Source organism: Scylla paramamosain, chromosome 32, assembly GCF_035594125.1.
Source record: "Scylla paramamosain isolate STU-SP2022 chromosome 32, ASM3559412v1, whole genome shotgun sequence".
NCBI lineage: Eukaryota > Metazoa > Arthropoda > Malacostraca > Decapoda > Portunidae > Scylla > Scylla paramamosain.
Window position 1 is genome coordinate 5,435,091 of NC_087182.1, and position 21,164 is coordinate 5,456,254.

Below are 21,164 nucleotides of genomic sequence, written 5' to 3' on the forward strand. Positions count from 1 at the left end.
ACTTGTTCACTGTGATATGCAACAATTGAAAGCACCAAAAGCAATGTATGGAATGTTTACAAGCATCTACAAGAGAGAAGTGGATAAAAAAGACATATCAATTTCTGGCCAGTACAATGTTGAAAGACAGCTGTACAACAAAAAAAAATATCTCATAGTACTTAACAATAAAGGAAAGATATGCCAAATAATAGTGAAAGAGTAAAAAAAAAAAAAAAAAAAAAAAAAACTACATTCCGGCACAATGGACAATATTATTTGACATGTTTGGTGATTACAGTGGCGACATTTGGCAGCCCTGCACACTTGGGATGCTTGCTGTATATTATGACTTGGGAAATAGACTGGCATATCAGCAGCACATCAAACCACGCATACCAATCTTACCGATGCGACACATGATCAGGCTGCAGGTTTCATATTGTTCATTATGCCACAGTTCACACACTTCAATCTTTTGACTGATATCTGATACATTCTTCCTTAATTACTAATCACTCTGAGACAATTTTACTTGTTCTACAGCCACCTTCAATCTTTAAACTGGGTAGAAATTGCAAAATCTGTTCTTTTTATTCCCCTTCTTTCTTGTAGATGCTTATAAAGATTTCATGCATTACTTGTGGTGTTGTTAATTGTTTTATATCGCAATGAAATGGTTAAAGAGAGCCACTGCACACAATCAAAGGCATAAGTCAAGCAACTTTCTACACTTATCTTTTTACTGTTAAGTATTTCTTCTCATCCACATCTGCTGACTATCTCCTTACAAAATAATTTCTCCAATAATTTCTTATAACAAAACTACTCTGTCACATTTTCAGCAATATAAACAACTCCAATGCCATAAGACCACCTGATTCTTGGTAACCTTCAGAAAATAAACTGTCCTTTCACTCAAATATTCCACTTGGTCTCTTGTTATTTTAAGTGGCATCAGGAACAGCCTTTCTTTCACCCATTTTTCACCCTCAGATTGTCTCCTGATCTCTGTGATACATAAAAAGTTCCTGTCCTTCTCATCTTGCCTGATTCCCAGTAATCCTTACAAAATAATTTGGTCTCTTTCTTAAATCTTCTAATTTTATTGGAAACAGGATCACAAACAAGCTTTCCTTTACTTATTTTTCACTCCTGGTCTCCATAAAAAATAAAAAAAACTCCTCCATACCCAACTTGCCTAGACCTATTTGCTTCAGAAAGGCTAAAAACACCGTCAGTATGTATCTTGAAAACAAAGAAGAGGTATGTCATAGGAACATGAGACATCTTCACTACCACCAAATCAATCACATACAAATACTAATCTCATCAGTGTTTCAAAATGGTTACCTTGCTTGAAAGCCTCCAGATAATTGGCTAGGTCAGCAGGTGTTGGGACGTGGGTCTTCTTGGTGCGGGAGCTTAGACGGGCACTTGCCTGGATGTCGCTTGGAGACTCGGCTCGTGGGCTGCAGCTCGACACTGTAAGAGGAAATGTGTTGCTGTGAACCATACATAAAACAGTCTATACTCTCCTAGTCCTCCTGTTTATTTTTTCTGGAAGGAGGTAAACACTTCATATAACAAACTATACTCTTAGTTCTGCTTTCTTTTATTAGTGGAGATAAGCACTTTACTTAATGGTCTATACTCTCCTGGTTCTCTTCCCATTTCCTTTTTTTTTTTGAGGGGAAGGTAAACCTTTCATATAACAAATTAGCCTCTTGGTTCTGCTGTTTCTTTTCTGGGGGACAGACTTTTCATATAACAAACTATTCTCTCCTGGTTCTCCTGCTGTTTCATCTTTTTTTTTTGGGGGGGGGGGAAGTAGGAGTGGGATTCTGAACAGGCCTTTCCTTTAAAACTTTGTGGCTCTAACAATGAAAAGGAGAAGGAAGATGAAGTGAAAGTGGGAGATGGCAAGAAAGATATAGAGGTGAATGTGTGGATGAGGAAGACAAGGGTGTGGCAGAGGTGAAGAGGTGGTGAAGGAGGTTTGATGCAGCAAAGTAGATGAAAGAGGCACTCTAGGGAAAGTCATATCAACCCTCAGCACTAACACAACAAAGTAGATAAAAGAAAAAAATATAGCACTCAGCACTTATACAGCACAACAAACAATGAAAGCAAAGGATTAACAAAGCACAATAAACAATGAAAGAAACACTGGAGAGACAAGTCAGCACTCAGCACTAACACACCAAACAATCAAAATACATAGCGAACAGGAACCAAGTCAGCACTCAGAAGAAACACACCAAACAAAAAAGCACAAAGGAAACAAGTCACAAGTCAGCATTCAGCAGTAACACACCAAACAAAGCACAAGGGGAACAGAAACAAGTCAGCACTAAGCACTAACACACCAATCAAAGCACAAAGGGAACAAGTCACAAATCACCAGTCAGCACTAACATATCAATCAAAGCACAAAGGGAACAAGTCACAAATCACCAGTCAGCACTAACATATCAATCAAAGCACAAAGGGAACAGAAGCAAGTCAGCACTCAGCAAAAACAAACCAAAAAAAAGCACAGGAGGCAACAAATCACTCAGCACTCAGCACCTTTGATGAAGAGGTCGGTGCTGCTGGCCCTAGAGCTGCTGTGCTGAGAGAGGCAGTCCCGCTGGTCTTCAGGGTCCACAGAGTCAGTCTCACTGGTCATTGCCGACTGCCTGCCTCGCTCACCACCGCCATCACCACCACCATGACCGCCGCCATCACCACCACTAGCCCTGCCCTCTCCTTGTAGTTTTGTTGGGTCTGGGGAGGTTGTTGATTAAATGCAGTTCACCTTTAATTGATGGGAATGTTCCTGTTTCTTGTTCCCTTTCCATGACTGTGTTAAGGTTTGCATTTCTTGTCCCTCCTTCTATGATTGTTTAAGTTTGTATTCTCATCCTTCTTTCCTGGACTTTCCTTCTCTTGTACATGCCAGAGTTCCTATTTCTCATTTCTTTCCCATGAGTGTTTTCAGGCTTGCAATTTTTATCTCTCTTCCTGTGATTGTCTCTCTTGTACAGTCATGGTCATATGTTGTGTCCTGCTTTTTCGCCATGATGAACCATAACCAGCTCATGTCTTCCCCCCTCGCGGGCACCTTGCACTCCTCTCCTCACGACACACTGCTGTTCAAACCTTCAAACCTGCTTATGATTCACCACAGCGACAAGGCAGTACACAACTTATGACTGTGACTGTACATCCAGGATTTTGTATTTCTTATTCGCTTTCCATGACTCTTTAAGTTCATATCTTTTATTCCTGTTCTATAATTTTCCTTCTCTTAAAGTAATCCTAGGTGCATAGTATGTGGCTACGATGCAGTACAGTGGACCAGGACTTGACCTAATCTATTATAATCTATAGAACTTAACCTAATCTAATATAACCTACCACATCTCAGAAACTGCTTGACTTCCTGATCTCATAGAAACCAAAGAACACAACAATGAAAGAGTAGAAAGTGCTGAGAAAGTTGTCCACATATCATTGTTTTCTGTCAAGATCTAACCTAACGTCCCCTAACTTAATTTAACCTGTCCCAGAAATTCCTTTGCTGGGTAATCTTATATACCAGTAAGCTGAAGGGTAAACTACTGGATCTGTATGAGTAAGAGATACTGAGAATGTCATTGTATTTATCCCTTGTCAAAACTGAACCTATTACTCTCTTCTAACTCAACTCAGAAACTGGCTGGCTAACCTTACATAAGGCAGAGAGAAAAACACTGGACCTGAGGGAAAAGATGCTGAGAAAGTATTTATCTCATCAAAATTGAGCCTGTTACTCTATTCTAACTCAACTCAGAAACTGGCTGGCTAACCTTACATAAGCCAGAGGGAGAAAAAAAAAAAAAAAAAAAAAAAAAAAACCACTGGATCTGAGGAAATAAAAGATGCTAATATTGTCACTGTATTTACCTCAGCAAAATCTAACCTGTCCCACCCAATTATAACTCATCTCAGAAATCAGGCTGGTTAACCTTACATGACCTTGACAAAACACTGGACCTGAGAGAATATGAGACACCAAGAAACTCATCCACATGTGAGGGAACCAGAAGAAAGAATAAGAGTGACACAAGATCCAACATACTCTGGCTGTCCTCCTCTGAGTCCAAGTAGACGTCCTCCACTCTGAGGGGCACCTTGGTTCTCTTGGCTGCTGCTGCTGTGATGATGTCCTGAGCCTTCTGTAGGGGCCAAGAGAAGCAGTGTGTTAGGGTTGGTGGTGCTGAGAGGTGCTGGAGGAGGAGGAGGAGGAGGAGGAGGAGGAGGAGGAGGAGGAGGAGGAGGAGGAGGAGGAGGAGGAGGAGGAGGAGGAGGAGGAGGAGGCAGCGGAGGAGGAGAAGGAGGAGGAGGAGGAGGAGGTGGAATACAAAGGAATACAAAGGAAAGTCAAACAGCAACAGACCTTTTGGTCCTAGCAAGGCTGTTTGGAAACTACTTCTAACTAGCTACAAGGAAGAGAGACAGGACAGCATAGCAGAAGGCTCCTCCCCACCCACCACTCCCCCCAGCTTACACTGGCATGGAAATAGTTGGGGAAAGTACCATGCAGTATGGAAAAACTGACTTGGAATTTTCATAGGAAAGAATGAAAGGAAGTTCTACTATTTACCCTACAGTGAACTCTATACGCCTATCTGAAAGTTAATACAATTTATATTAAAACTGGTATCTATAAAATAAGTTTATTAGAGAATTTAGTAATTATTCGGACAAGAAGAGAGCTTGTTGGGGATTTGCTTTTAAATATCAGTCTATTTTATTTTGAATGATTCAATAGTATTGCTGTTCACAATTTCTGCAGGAAGGTTATTCCATATATTTACTATATGATTAAAGAAAAAATGTTTGGCCTCGTGGGATTTAAAACGTTTGGGTATAATCCTGAATCCCTTATTTCTTGTTAGGTTAGAATGATCAATGGTAAAATTGCATCAATGTTACTATATCCTTTGAAAATTTTGAACACTTCAATTAGGTCTCCTCTTATCCTGCGCTTTGTTTAAACTAAATAGGTTTAGTTCTTCCAGTCGTTCCTCATATGGCTTATTGCGCAATCTTGGAATCATCTTTGTGACTCTGCACTGTATCTTTTCTAGTTTTTCAATGTCTTTTTTGTAATATGGTGACCAGAACTGTACACAGTATTCTAGATGAGTTACATAAGGCAAGTATAACCTTTTCTGATTTAAATTCAAAAGTTCTTCCAATGGGCCCTACTAATTTATTTGCCGTCTTTACTGTTTCTGTGCAATGTTGACTCAGCTTTAGATTGTTTGACACAACGACACCAAGATCTTTTTCTTTATCGGTGCTTGACAGTGGCATGTTATTCATTACATATCTCGCCTGAACATTGTTGCTTCCGATATGTAGAATTTTACACTTTTCTATATTGAATCTCATCTGCCATTTTTCTGCCCAGCTTGTTAGTTTATTGAGGTCACACTGTAGTTCCTGCCATTGTGACAAAGACGTTACTCTACTTGTTATTTTGGTGTCGTCTGCAAATTTACTTATTTTGCAATTTATCCCTTCATCAATATCATTAATGTACATTATGAAGAGTACTGGTCCTAATACAGAGCCTTGAGGAACGCTACTATTTACCTTTTGCCACTCTGACTCTTTTCCATTTATCACAACATGCTGTTTTCTGTCAGAGAGCCAATCTCATCCATTTCAGGGTGTTTCTGGCAAGGAGGAGGAGGAGGAGGAGGAGGGGAAGGAAAAGAAGAACAAGAACAAGAAAAATAACAACAGGAACAAGAACAAAAAACAACAGGAAAAAAAAAAGGAAACAAAAAAAGGAGAAAAAGAAAACACTAACAAATATAAAACAAAACAAAATGATGATCAATCACAAAGAAAGCAAAACAAAAAAACAAGTAAATAGATAAATAAATAAATAAATAAATAAATAAATAAATAAATAAAAAGAAAAGAAAGAAAATAAAGAAATAAAAAGTATTTCAAATAGAACCACACATTTAAATGATGGAGAGAGAGAGAGAGAGAGAGAGAGAGAGAGAGAGAGAGAGAGAGAGAGAGAGAGAGAGAGAGAGAGAGAGAGAGAGAGAGAGAGAGAGAGAGAGAGAGAGAGAGTCAAAGCCATACCATCGCATCCATTGAGGCTTCGGAGTCTGTCTCGGAGTCCAGCATTGTGGCAATAGGTGGCACTGGTGGTTGAGGTGCTGGTGAAGACTCCTTAGACCTTGCATCACTCTTTGTCTCCTCCTTTACCTCCTCCTTCACCTCCACCACGTTGTCATCTTCATCCACGCATTCTCTCGCCTCCATATCTGTCTCCCCATCTTCCACCTTCACTTTTTCTTCCTTCTCCTTTTCAGTGTTAGAGGATGCAGATGTTTGTTTCTCTTCTTTGTTTTCCATCTTGTCATCATCCTTTTTCACATCTGTTTCTTTCACCTTCTCCTCCTCCTCCTTCTCTGTTGTGGTTTCTATATCATGATGGGATTCTTTAGCAGTCTCTTCTTCCTCCTCCTCCATTTTAGTTTCCTTTTCTGCTTCCTGTTTATCAGTGTCTCCTTCATTCTTTACTTCTTTTCTTACATCCTCCTCCTCTTCCTCTTCAACTTCCATTGGTTCTTCCTCTTCTTTGTCCTCATTCTTCTTTGGTTTTTTCTCCTTTTCTGGTTCCTGTGGCTTATTCGTTTCCATTTCCAAGGTTCCAGTGTCACTTTCATCACTTTCCTTCTGGGCTTCTGTCGTTTCTTGTTTCCCACTGTCTTCATCTTCGTCTTCTTTCATTGTTACTTCCATGGGCTCAACCTCACTCTTGTCTGATGACTTGGTATTCGTACTTTTGCTGCTGTCTGTTGTGTCCCCTTTTGTACTGTCTGTGTCTTCAGTTTCAAGGTCTTCCAAAGGTTTTTCATCTTTGCTTTCCTCTGGTTCTGAGTGTACACTTTCCTCATCAATTTTCACAGTGTCCTCTTCCCCCTCCTCTTCCTCTTCTTCCTTCTTTTCTTCAGCACTTAAGATCTTGCATGGTTCCTCTTCAGTTTCATTTCTCTCTTCAATTTTCTCATGAACTGGTGTGCTGTGGGTGCTACTCTCCTGACACTTGCTGTTTTCCTTTTCATGTACAACTTCCATTTTATCCCTTTTGTCAACTATCATTTCATCTTCCTTCCTGCTTTCTACTGGTTCCATTTTCTCATCATCCTTTTCATCAAGAACCTGACTTTTCTTTTCCTTTTCTATTCTAAGCTTTTCCTTCTCATCTGATCTGCTTCTTCTCTCCTCATCTTTGCTCTCAGCTCGGAATGGTGACTTGGAGGAGCTTGTCTCTTGTCTGATGGCAAATTCCCCTTTCTTCCCAGTGGTGATCTTGATGCTGAGTGGCATTGCTGGGCTGTACACAACATGACTGCCTCCATCCTCACTCAGCACAGCCCCTTCATACTCAACACTGGAGCCACTACGATCCTGGTCATCGTCACTCTCATCATCATCGTCATCACTGTTGCTACTATCGTCTTCCTCATCCTCACTCCCATCCTGATTCTCTGGGCTCGAGTGGCTGATGTTTATGTCATCTTCATCATTTGCCATCAATGTTACATCATCATCTGCTTTCTCCTCCCTGCTTGAGAACACAAGGTCCTTCTCCCCTGACCCATCCTCCGAGTCCTCACTGTCCTCACTCGATGACTGGGCGTGTGGGCTGCTGACTGCGGCCTTCACCTCCTTGGGTTCCTCTGGCTTCGGACTGAGGGACTCTCCATCACTTTCCGAATTTGAGGAGAGACTCTGAGGCTGTTCAGGGGGTGGAGGAGCTGGCTCAGGCTGGCTCTCGGTGACAGGCTTAGTGGCGGTGGTTGTTGTGGCGGTGGTGGTGATGCCACGATAGGTCATAGGTGAACATGAGTCATCTTCGCTGTCATCGTCTGAATCAAAGATGCTGGGGATCCTGGTGACTGGCCGCCCCTCCCCAGACATGGCCGTGGTGCCTCCTGCAGGGGAAGAGAAGCAACTGTGTTAGGTTGGGTTGGATTTGGTTATAAGAGGAAGAGGGAAGAAGATCGGAGGATGGAACTGTGGTATGATTGCAAAGAATGGGAGTCAAAGAGGAAGATGCAAGGAACAGAAACAACTGGAGGAGACCCCTCACTCTAGAGAAACAGTGAAAGAAGTAGTTTAGGTAAGGTCAGATTTGGATATTTACTGAGGATTGCACATAAACTGCACACAATTCAGGAAGAACTGATGCTCTACATAAATCATCATCATTTTATTTTACATTCTTATTTTTCTGTATGAGACTGAACAGCTTATGGTTCCCTCCTAGTTTTGCAGCTGTTGATGATCTACACACAATGTTACTGAAAAATATGCAGATAAAAAAAAAAAAATTTTCTGAAAACAATACTGAAGTTAAAAATGTTAATCTCCGAGTCTGTGTGACTGAGGGTCAATCCACTACCTCACACAGAACCTAAGTCTGCAAGTCCCTTGTTGTTTCCATCACACTGTGTTAGGCTCAGTTACATGTAGTGATTCTGCCAATTCAGGAAACACCCACAAGAATTAGTTAGTCAGAAAGGAACAATAAAACAAATGTTGCCAAAAAGAGAACAACTAATTTTAACAATTCAATAAACAAAATAAGGAAGAAGACCACAGGGAGTCACAGTAAAGGTTAATCCCACCCAAATTACTGAGATGAGTTGTTACTGCCTCAGAGCAATATGGTGCTGTCACACAGAATCACTGGGCCCTGCTAGCTCTTTTTTTTTTAGGAGGGACCAGAATAGGGTTCAAAGCAATAGTCAAAAATTAAAGGATAAGTGTCCTGAAACCTCCCTCTTGAAAGAGTTCATGTCATATGAAGGTGGAAATACAGAAGCAAGCAGGGAGTTCCAGAGTTTACTAAAGAAAGGGATGAATGATTGAGAATACTGGTTAACTCTTGCATTAAAGAGGTGGACAGAATAGGGGTAAGAGAAAGAAGGAAGTCTTGTGCAGTGAAGTCGTGGGAGGAGGGGAGGCATGTAGTTAGCAAGATCAAAAGAGCAGTTAGCATGAAAATAGCAGTAGAAGATAGCAAGAAATGCAACATTGCAACAATGAGAAAGAGGCTGAAGACAGTCAGATAGAGGATAGAAGTTGACGAGACGAAAAGCTTTTGATTCCACCCTGTCTAGAAGAGCAGTATACATGTGAAGTATACTCCATATATGGGTGGATAAGGTCCTTGTACAGAGTTAGCAGCTGGGGGATGAGAAAACTGGCAGAGATGTCTCAGAACACCTAACTTCATAGGAGCTGTTTTAGCTTGAGATGAGAAGTGAAGTTTCCAGTTTAGATTACAAGTAAAGGACAGACCAAGGATGTTCAGTGTAGAAGATGGGGACAGTTGAGTGTCATTGAAGAAGAGAGGATAGTTGTCTGGTTGTGTCAAGTTGAAAGATGAAGGAAATGAGTTTTTGAGGCATTGAACAATACTAAGTTTGCTCTGCTCCAATCAGAAATTTTAGAGAGATCAGAAGTCAGGCATTCTGTGGCTTTCCTGCATGAACTGTTTACTTCCTGAGGAGTTGGACATCTACAAAAGACATGGAAAAGTGAAGGTGGTATCATCAGTGTAGGAGTGGATAGGACAAGAAGTGTGATTTAGAAGGTCATTGATGAATAATAAGAAGAGAGTGGGTGACAGGACAGAACCCTAAAGAACATCACTATTAACAGATTGAGGAGAAGAACAGTGACCATCTACCATGGCAGCAATAGAATGGTCAAAAAGGAAACTTCAGATGAAGTTACAGGGAGAAGGATAGAAGCCGTAACAGGGTAGTTTGGAAATCAGAGTTCTTTGTCAGACTCTATCAAAAGCTTTTGACATGCCTAAGGCAACAGCAAAAGTTTCACCAAAATCTCTAAAAGAGGATGATGAGACTAAACAAAGACTCAGTAAGCTACCCCAGGCGTTACTGTCTTGTGAGCAGCGAACAGTGTACCTGGGAGTGTGGTCGCCAACCCTTGTATTAGCACCTTTAGTAACTGGCACGACAACCATGAGAGAGATGCACAGAGAAGCAGCATCACAATCAGCACACAGTTACTTAGTGCCTTTAAAATTAACAGGATGAGTAGTGAAAAATATCCAGTCTTTCTGTCTACATTATGTTGTCGTCTTGACTGCACCATGGAATCCTCTCCCATATGAGTTATTTTATGCACAGAACACATTTTCTCTTGAAGGTTGGTGGGCCCACATTGCATTCATCACACTTCAAGCACTAAATATCTAATCAATAAGCATTTGTATCTTTCTTCATTATTGTGTCTCCTTTATATACTAGACCTGTTGAAATGTTGACTGTCAGGAGTGTAATCTTTGTAATGGCACTTCTCGATGTGATTTGGAGTGATTTTTGTTTCTTGTTAATCTATTTTTTTCTTTCTAAACTTATATTCTCATGTTTCTTTTCTCTTTTGCCTTTGTGTACTTCTCTCTAGTCATACTCTTATGTTCCTTTCCTCTTCTGCCAGCATATATTTCTCTCAACACTCAAACTTTGCTGCTCTTTTCCTCTTCTGCCAAACTGTACCTGTCTCTAAACTCATATTTTTACATTTTTTTTCTCTTATCTGCCAAACTTACTATTACAAATCCTTCACCTCAAATTAGGTATCATCTAAGCCTGTCTAAAAACAATCTTCTAATCTCATGACAACACAGTATCTCCCAGAATTTATGCCACAACTGCTTCACCTCCTCAAACCTGGCAACATCAAATAAAGCTCATCTGACACTATCTCATTTTAAACTTATCTCACCCATCTCCTTTTAAAACTAATCTGTTCCACCTCATCTTAAACTTCTCTAATTTTAAACTCATCTGACTCATTTCATTTCAAACTCATGCCGAAATGGAATCTTGAAAGGACCCCTTCCTGACACCCTACACAGCACAGGCCAAACTAACCACAGCTGGAAGGTCTCGGGGCACGCAACTCAAGAAACACAGACGCAAATGTTATTTTAATATTACCCTTCGGAAAGGCAACACATTAAATCTATTACTGAAATGACAGTAACGTTTTGTGTGCTTGCGTTCTAATTATCTCTCACTTTAAACTCCCATAATATTGAAATGACATCAGCGTTTTGCGTTCTCATTATCAACCATTTTAAATTGAAGACAGCACGTGTTCTTAAGAGGGCACCCTACATGACACACAACACAGCACAAGTCAGGGAGGAGGACTAACCGCTACTGGAAGAATTCACTGAATTCTGGACAAGCAACACTTCCAAACATGTCCCATCACGTGTAGATTGTAAATCATGTCTGTGACTTCGCCTCTTGCACCACAATGCATGCCCCCCGCGCCCTGCCACACACGCCACACAGTTCTACGGCCACTCTGAAAGCAATGGGGATGAGTAACACACCTGATTACTCCAAAATTATGAGAAAAATGCCATCCGGCCCCACTCGCCGTCCAGTTTGTAAACGTAAACAAAAACATAACTTATTCAAGGTCGCGGATTCGGCGCCTTGAGTTTTCGGCGGCCGTCTTTTCTTTTCTTTTCTTTTCTTTTTACTGCTGTAAAGGGATGAGTGGATAGATATATAAGTGACTGACTAATTAACTAACCAACTAACTAACTGACTAACCAACTAACTAATTAACCAGATAACTAAGTAATTAACTAACTGAATATATAAATAAATAAACATTGTTTTTTTTCTTTTCCTTCATTACTGTAAGAGAACTAATACATGGATCAATAGATAAAGAAAATAAATATATAAAATAAACAGATTATTTTCCACTTATTTGGCGTGGGAGTTATATATATATATATATATATATATATATATATATATATATATATATATATATATATATATATATATATATATATATATATATATATATATATATATATATATATATATATATCCTTTTATTACAGTAAGAGAATTGACAAAAGAAAATAAATAAATAAATAGGCAAATATATAATTTAATTAACAGGGGCTAATTTTAGTCTTTCCTTTCCTTTTCTTTTGAGAATAAATTAATTAATAAATAGGTAAATGAATATGTAGATAAATAAAGTAGCTATTTTCCAGCCAATAATTTGTATTTCTAAACATTTCCTTCTCCCTTCAGACAATTTTCAAAAACACTCGGAGTCTAATGGTTCCTTCTATCCCTTTATTTCTCCCCTTCTCTTTGCTCCTCCATATTCTTAACCCAGGGTTGTCCTCCTACATCCTCAAGATATGACCAAAACCTTCTCAACCTTGTTTTATCTTGCTTTCTCCGTTTCTGACACAACTGCCCCTGTCCTGATGTCTTCGCTTCTCTCGATAAGGGATAAAATGACTCTCCCATCAGCTATGGCAACTTCTTTATGTCTTCTCTGGTTGCTTCTTTTCCTTCCTTCCCAGTGGCCATGCCTCGCATCATATAATAGCACAGATTTCACCGCCGCTATGTAGATATTTACTCTCTACGTCTGGACGATCCTTTTTTGCCTTTCTTTTAGGGACTGAGACCTCAGTGAACCTTTTATTCTGTTTTTTGTTGGTCTAGTTCAGTGCTTAGCCTTCCACTGAATTTCCATCCTCTTCTCTACTACTACTCTTTCTTGTAGTTCCATTGGAGATAAATGCTTGGTAATTAGGATCAAGAAGTCTCTTTTTACTATAAAATATAATACTTTATTTACAACAAGAAGTGTTCATTCATTCTTACAGGGAGATGAGAATGAGACTGGGATCAGAAGTGGTGAAGCAGGGACACTTAATCCTAACCATGTAAGGCACTAGATCCCAAGGAAGGTGAGGCTTGCAGGCTGTGAGCTGGAGGCAAGAGCACCATCAGGAAATTATTTACAAAGAATGCAACGTTGAAGACACGGAGCGTACCCTTCCATGCTTCCCTCCCACCAAGGTGTGGTCATCAAGTGCTGGCCTGGAATCCTGCATATCACAGCAACACACTTCTTATTGCTACTCCCGACACTTTGGAACTTTGAAATGATATTTGGAGGAAAGACTGACACTTCATAACTGCAGCAAAGACCAATCTACACTTGAGCTTCCCCTTCAGACTTGGCATAGAAAAATAAACAATAACAGTGACTGAAAAGATTTGTTTTTCTTCATGGACAACCTAAAAAACCCTGTCGGTTTTTAAGGCACAAGGAAATGGGTGGGCCACCTGAGGCGCCTCACCCAGCGACACGGATTTATGACAATTTGTGAGCAATGCAATTTTGATTCTCAGGTTTGTGGTGCCAGTCTGGTGTGCAACAATTTCCCAAACCTCAGCCAACAATGAAGAGAGGGACTGAGAGACTGGCGTATGTGACGTGATGATGCTATTGCCTTCCAGCTCACTACAAGGCTCACCTCCTGACATACAATAATTTACTTCATTGTATCCTTAGTGTACAGGGAACAGCAGAGCGATGTGGAGCCCTCACTCCACAGCTGGGGAGATGCATGGGAACAGTAGAACAGCAAAGGAGACCACAGCTCTTGGATGACACCAAGACCCTGACTCTTCCTCAGTCCTTTCCTCACTCTTGATAACTCTGTCACTTCAGGCTTGACACACTCCAGCATGTCTCTGCTTAAGTAACAACTGTTTCCTCATGGAATACTTCCACTGTTGTCATCTTTTTGGTCTTGGTTTTCTACTCCACTTGTTTACTTCAAACCTAATCACAATGAAAAGAATGTTATTCATTGAAATTTCTTCCCATATTTTCAGATTGTAACTGCTCTTATAACATCTATTCTCTGCCATGAAATGGGGCAAAAATTTTTCTAAGTTTTCTGATGCACACATTTCCATAAAAACTATAATCAATCACAATGGAAAGATATACATTCACCAACATCTATCCCCATGTCAATTTCCTCTCATATTTTCAGACCATAATTATTCTCTTGGCATTTATATATTCTCTGCCTTAACAAAAATAAAGGAACACAATTTTTTCTTAGTTTTCTGCTGCACATGTTTCCATAAAAACTAACTGATCACAAAGTAAAGATATGCATTCACCAACATTTCTCCCCAATTCTTCTTAGTTTTCTGGAGCACATATTTCCATAAAAGCTAACTAATCACAATGTAAAGGTATACATTCACCAACATTTCTCCCCATGCCCTCAGAGTAGCAGTTCTAGTCATCTTTACTCTCTGCTCTGGAAACACAATGTAAACATACAGCGAGTAATCTGATGCATCACTCACATTCCTCAATAGAGGTACCAGTGGGCTTCCTATCATCACAATGTTTGTCTCCTATCAATACAAAACTCATTTCAGAATTGAGGGGTTCCTAATGATTACAAAGCTCTCTTTAGAATGGGTGGACTTCCTATCATCACAACACTCTTCAACATACAATGCTCAAACTGAAAGTCCTTGGTAACAAGTTTAATCTGTCACTTGACATTTCTAATGTGAACAAGACCCTGACCATACACAAAACACTGCCAAATGTGCAACAAATGACCCAGTATGGTATATATTGCTAAAATGTGTTCCATTATATGTTCTCTAGTGCAGATACAAATCAGACTCCCTGTGTGATACCTCAGGTCAGTGCAACGCTCACCACTACCTCGTATTCACTCTCAATGGACTGAAACAAAACTCAGGAACTCTTGTATTGTAAAAAAAAAAGACAAAAAGAAAAGACATTACAGTGAACAATAACAATGCAGATGACATCAATTAGTTGCACATTTCAAACATAAAGAAAGGACATCATAACTCATGCTCAAAGTTATATATATATATATATATATATATATATATATATATATATATATATATATATATATATATATATATATATATATATATATATATATATATATATATATATATATATATATATAATAAAAAAAAAAATATCACACACAACTTGCTGCACAGGACAACACATTTCTGAATAATGAAAGACCTAAACAAAACACTCACAACTAAATGCTTAAATAAAAACTGACGAAAATATGGAACTGTTTCCATGTTGCTTAAGACAAATCATCCGGCACCTCTAAAAACATTGGTACGCAAAATATATAAAACACAAAGAAGCAAATCACAGATCACTGAAGAGGAGGTAATGATTCCAGGAACACAGGGGGAGGAAGGGAAGGAGGCAACTGATAAAGTAGAATTAATTACCACACACTACTTGTTGTAATAGTGGAGAGGATATGCCATCTCTGCCTGCCTCTGTTCCTGCATGGTTCACTCAAATCAAAATACACTTGGTACCTTGAAATATTAATTTGTGATGTAACTATTATCTTTGACTAATATTTTCTTGTTGACAAGTGTTATTTTGTCTTGCTGAAAAATTACATATACTATTAGTAAAAAAAAAATGTTATCTATTGAATGCAGTTGGTACCTTGAAATTTTCATAGCTGGGCATGATAATGAAAAACTTTATCACAATAACTGATAAATTGATAACAATAACCTTATCAGTGATAACTGATAACTGATAATTGGTGATGAATTTATTACCCAATAACCGATAAATTGATAAATCCAAAACTTTGATACTAGCAATGACAATACTGATATTTTAAATAAAAAATCAATAAACACCTCAATTTTTATCTTTATCTTAGAAAATTGAAAAATCTTAGAAAAGAATTAAAATTCAAGGTTTATCCTCTCTTCAGTAATGAAAAGTACTGTTTTAAGTAAAATAACTACATTTGATTTTAAAAGTTTAAAATTTGAACGTGCTCATGCTTCAAAAACTAAAATTGCTGATTATCGCTAGTTTGAAACCAAAAGTACCGGCGATACCGATGAATCAGTAACACGGGAAAAATAATTATTGGATAACCGATAACCGACATCGTTATCGCGATAAACTATCATGATAACACCCACCTATGGATGAGAATGTGTGATTTAACAAGTATCTTTGACTCATATACATGTATCTTCTTGTTAGCTAGTGTTATTCTGTCTAGCTGCAAAATTATGAATACTATTAATAAAAAGAACCTAATCCACTGAATACATTAGAATCTGCAAGGTGTGTGTGTGTGTGTGTGTGTGTGTGTACAATTTACCACCCTCTTTTTACCCTTTTTAAAACTATCTCTGAACCATCTGAACAACAGCCATCAGCAACAAATCACAAATCACCTTGTACTTAGATCAAATTCATCTTACTCTTCCCAACACAACCTTCACAACTTGCATTACATCTATGCCTTGGTTGAGCTCCCCTGATCAGCCAACCACAATGCTGAAACTTAACTCCCCACCTACCATGTGATCAAACCCAGCCTAGATTGTCAAAGGTGGCTACACAACTTACGGTATACAAAAAGGACCTGCTGTGGGCACCTACCATTTGATATGTTCTCTAGGAGGGAGACTGGAAGATACACACTTTGCTTCCTGTACTGAAATGCATGTAAAGGTAGGTAGGAGGCAAGATTTTAACCCCCATTAATGTATGTCTTTTACTTTGCCCCCTCTAACGAAATGCATCAACAGGAAGGAGGTAGGAAGCTAGATTTTTACTCCCTGCAATGTATCAATTTGACTGGCATACAAACAATTGGTAGGATTGACACTCTCCAGCAAATGTCAGTAAAGGGGACCCTCTCTAATGAAATGCATGTAAAGGGAGGGAGGTAGGAAGCTAGATTTTTTTTACTCCCAGCAATGAATCTTTTATCTGCATACAAACAACTGGTAGGACTGACACTCTCCAGTGAATGTCATTGAAGGGGATGGACCGTCACAGACCACAATACACGGACCACAGAGAACAGCAGTACCGTCTGTGACTATTGAGAAAACAGCAGCTGATGTACAGTCTAATGCAGCAGCGAATAATTTCCAAATCTGCGACGTAATCTCAAAAAACAACGAGCAGATCTACATCCTACATGTTTTTAAATTCTGACTAGTATGAGAACAAACTATTAGCTGCCAACTTATGGGTAAGCTGTGGTGATCTCATACACGGGAGGACGACAATGTTCTGAGATGCGGCGGATGAATCAAACACAGGTGGGTCTGCTGAGGTACGGAGGTGAGGAACCTTCACTAACAACTGCCAAACATAAACACACAACACAACATGCGTGACTGCAAGCCCTGCATTCGTAAATGTTTCAGAGCCTCATCCTCACTACTTCAGGCAGGCTCTTCTGTGTGCTGTGGGAGAGATAAGACATATGGGAGAAGTTAATGGTTGAATAAATGATGCTTCACTTCCCTAACATTCAATTGTCTTTCTTAGAGATAAAAACTGCCAGAATGTTAGAGAAAGAAAGTCTCACACCCATAAGGATCTCAGTGAGGACCCCTGTAGTTTTTCAGAAGGCCCAAAGCCTTTATGAATGCAGGCTTGTGTGTTACCGGACATAAGTGCACAATGTAAAACTGGCACAACTACAACATACTCAACAGGAATGATGAATGAATCTATGTACCTACATACACAAGTTAAAAAAATCCTTTGATATTGTAATTCGTACAGTAAATAGACCAGCTTGAAATTGATCTCTTGTCGTTGGAAAGAAGTTGCTTTGAAAAAATTTCTCAACGCTGCTTGACTACAACTTAGGAGAAGCACCTCACCCCAGCACAGTCCTGTTCAATACAAACATTACTTACAAAACTTTGTGAGACTCATCCTGGCAACTCTCTACACTACAATGTTTGTTTATCAAAAAGTACCAGCAGTGTATAATGCAATGTTCTTATTCTAAAGTAGTTTAATTTCCTCTCAAGTAGTATGCAGAATTACAGTAAGCAGAGAAACAGATTTGTATCAATCCACAATCTACTTCAGCCTCTGATGTTCAAACTCAGCATTACAATTTTTAAAAATCTGTCTATTCAGTCAAAAAATAAAAAAAGACAGACAATACAAAAACTATCATTATTCTTTAAAACCTGACAAATTTCAAACTTGCTTCTTTGTGATTCGATACACACCTTTATAAATAAATACCTGCCTAGTTACAGCTAATAAAAAACTGGTAACAAAATAAAGAATACTAGTACTTAGGAAAACACTCTTGCTATGGCCAACTTTTCCAATGTTACACAAATGCCTAAGATTCCACAAAACATGGCTCTTATTTCCGAAGCTGCACAAAGGTGAGGAGTGAACAGACGCCTTGCAGTGCCCTGGGATGCCCACACCTGTGATGCATTTGGGCACAAGACACAAGGGGGCCTGGGTTAGGAGGAGGCCCCAGTAGGGAAGAATATGGCAGCACCATTAACACCATTGCTACTGCCAGTCTGCCCTTGTCTACACTCCCATCACCTGACAATGAGGATGAAGAGGTTTTCCATGATTATCACAGAAAAAGAGGTTATGATGCTGCTCTATATGACAGCACAGTTAAAATAAAGAGTGAATGATTCCACAAGGTTGGGTTCCTACCACCACCAATGCAGTGGGTGTCTCAGGCTGGCTGCCCCTCTTGTGGTTCTCCTGAACACCAGAGCTTTTGCTAGTAACTCAGCATTGCTTTAGGCTAGGAACGCTTTGTGATACTCTGCCTGGTGGAGCAGCACGGCCATGATACTGAAGAACGTGAGCAAATCAGAAATAACATTATGATCACAGGCATGAGGGAGGGAGGGAGGGTCCTATCCTTTGTGGAACTTGGTGACGATGCAAAATAAATAAGTTACGGAGTCAGATTCGTACCTATGTAGTATGTAGTAGTAGTTCTGGGTGATTAATACTTATGACAGTGTGTGAAAGATTTCTTGAAATGGGTGAGTGAAGGAGAGACAACACAAACACTATCCACACACCGACTCTGCCTCGGTCACAACTCCTTGAGCTTCATCTCTGGCACACGTGATAAGCAATAAATATGGCCGTCGTGTCGCATCTTTGGCTCAGAGCTCCACTGGTCAGTCAGCGTTGCCCAACCCAGCGCAGCACAGCACAGCACCACTCAGCACCGCCGGGCAGCACCGCACTCCGTCCTTCATGAGACACGGACTAGATGTCAGCAAAAATGTCAATCACTTTCCATCACGATCAATGGAGAATCACAGACTGCCAAAGAAGTTTTTGAGCATAATCTTGTCAGCTTGTGCACGTACCGGCCAGCCTCCGCCTGTCAGTGGTGGGTGCTGCGCCGGGCTGCGGCTGGCTATCCCGCTTTACACTTGGCCTTGCCGTCTAGCGTCCTCTTGTAGATGTCGAACTGCTCTTCATACTTCACCATGTGGATGGAAACGGTCTTGAGGAGGCTGCAGGTGTCCGTCAGCTTGATCTTCTCATTCCTGAACCTGGAGTCCCCGACCCGCCGCAGCCTGAGGCTCTCCCCCACGATGCCCGTCACCAGCACATCCTCCAGCGGGAAAAAGGTGGTGTCAAGTGTTTTGTGGTAGATGTCCTCCACCACATCACTGGTGAACAGGTAGGCTGGCCCTGTCAAGAAGTCTGGGTACCTGGTCCTGCTGTAGGTGCCAGCATCAATGTAGTACTTGCTCTTCTTGTTCCTGATGGGTTTCCACCCCTTCGCCATGCGGCCATACAGCACACGCTGCTCCGTGCTCTTGGAGTCCACAAAGCTGATGAGCAGCGGCATGTTGATGAACATGTCATCGTCTGTCTTGAGGACGAAGTGTGACTCGGAGCAGTACGTCTTGACCCACTCAAACATGGAGATGGTCTTGAGGGTCAGGTTGCTGTAGTGGTCGATGAAGTTAGCCTGGATGATGTCCCCATAAAGGTCATTCTCGCGGTCCAGATTGGCCTGTGTGTCACTGTTGAGAGTGCGGCCAACCATGAAGGCCAGCACCACATCGCGCCGCACCCCAAAGTGACCCCAGGTCTGCCGCACGGCCAGCCGGTGCTTCTGGTGGTCTGGGGCACTTGTGATCAGCACCAGTATCTTCAGCTCCCTCCCATTGTCCAGGCACAGCTCCTCATGGGGCACGCTGAAGCCTGACTCATACCGTTCACCAAGCTGTGGACAAGGTAAGGAGTGAGCTTCATCTGCCTTTTGTACCACAGAGAAAGCAGGTAGAGTGATAGAACTGGCTTAAGGAAATCATTGCTGGATGGAGGATGTTAGGATTATTCACAAAAGACATTAACCAACTGTTTTGAATATTTAACAGAAGAGATAAATATGGGAAATTAATAGGCGAAGCAGTGATACTTAAATTTCTCTAATATTTCAATAGTCTTTCTCAGAAATGAAAACTGTGCTAGAATGTTACAAGATAGTATCACTCCTCCATCCTGTGTTTTCCTGTCACAGATGTCACTGTTTTTATGACATTTGGTGTGAGTGTATTATCTTATCACCATGAGAGTTATCTGTGATTTCCTGTTGCTGGGAAAAAAAAAAAAACATTGGCTTATGGGAGACTGTGGCATTCACTGGAAAGGCTTGAATACATTGTAGACTTAACTTGAAGCCTCAGCATTACTTGAGTTTTCCTTTTATCACACAGCAAAAGCAGCATCATCATGATATCTCCTGATGAGGTTTGGAAATTAATAAGACCTACTGTAAGCCTAACTTCTGGGGGTGCAGCAGAGTGGTTCACAATATCCCTTTCCACCAGGGGCTGATGGGAGTAAGGGTGGGAATGATGTGCGCATGGGGTGTGGTGCTCTGTCTGGGTCATTATGTATGGGATTTCTGACTTGGTGTGTGAGCAGATAAATTAATATATGAAAAAATGGGGAAAACCGAGCACTAAACCATACTTATCTCAACTGATATCCATTGTAACATTTAATTAAAAAGTATTTTAGAGCATAATACTTCCACATTCAGTCTGGAGTCTAACACAACCAATCTAGTATTCAGTGATCCGAGTATAAACAAGAATCTCATCACTCAACCACACTTACCTTCAATACTCCCACACTGTAACATTCAACTAGACAGTATTCTGGATTCTAGAACATAATATTTCGCCATCAAGTTCTGACTCAGACAAAACAGACCTACTGTATTATGTATTATTCAGCGTTATTCAGTGATCCAAGTATAAATAGAAAACTAGTCATTAAACTATGGTTACCTCAACAAGTCTCCCATTGTAACATTTAATTAAACAGTTTCCTATAATTGCTAGTGCCCTTCTTACATAAAAAATAATAATAATTAATTAACAAAT

General features: G+C 40.1%; 2 protein-coding genes across 9 annotated transcripts in view; both read right to left on the bottom strand.

The window, feature by feature from the left end:
- The window catches only part of LOC135089112 (uncharacterized), a 29,429-nt gene extending 18,046 nt beyond the window's left edge, over window positions 1-11,383 (bottom strand). Inside the window, exons 1-5 of the mRNA XM_063984354.1 lie at window positions 11,239-11,383; window positions 6,115-7,976; window positions 4,085-4,181; window positions 2,551-2,748; window positions 1,333-1,464 (exon numbers count right to left, since the gene is read on the bottom strand). Of these exons, the coding sequence (XP_063840424.1) occupies window positions 1,333-1,464; window positions 2,551-2,748; window positions 4,085-4,181; window positions 6,115-7,962 (2,275 nt within the window). The 5' untranslated portion in view covers window positions 7,963-7,976; window positions 11,239-11,383. The remainder of the gene's footprint in view (window positions 1-1,332; window positions 1,465-2,550; window positions 2,749-4,084; window positions 4,182-6,114; window positions 7,977-11,238) is intronic.
- Window positions 11,384-12,680: 1,297 nt separating this feature from the next.
- LOC135089113 (lactosylceramide 1,3-N-acetyl-beta-D-glucosaminyltransferase-like) overlaps window positions 12,681-21,164 on the bottom strand; it is a 147,360-nt gene continuing 138,876 nt past the window's right edge. For all 8 annotated transcript variants that reach the window (XM_063984360.1, XM_063984358.1, XM_063984359.1 and 5 more), the window contains one exon: window positions 12,681-19,996. In XM_063984360.1, the coding sequence (XP_063840430.1) occupies window positions 19,175-19,996 (822 nt within the window). In that variant the 3' untranslated portion in view covers window positions 12,681-19,174. The remainder of the gene's footprint in view (window positions 19,997-21,164) is intronic.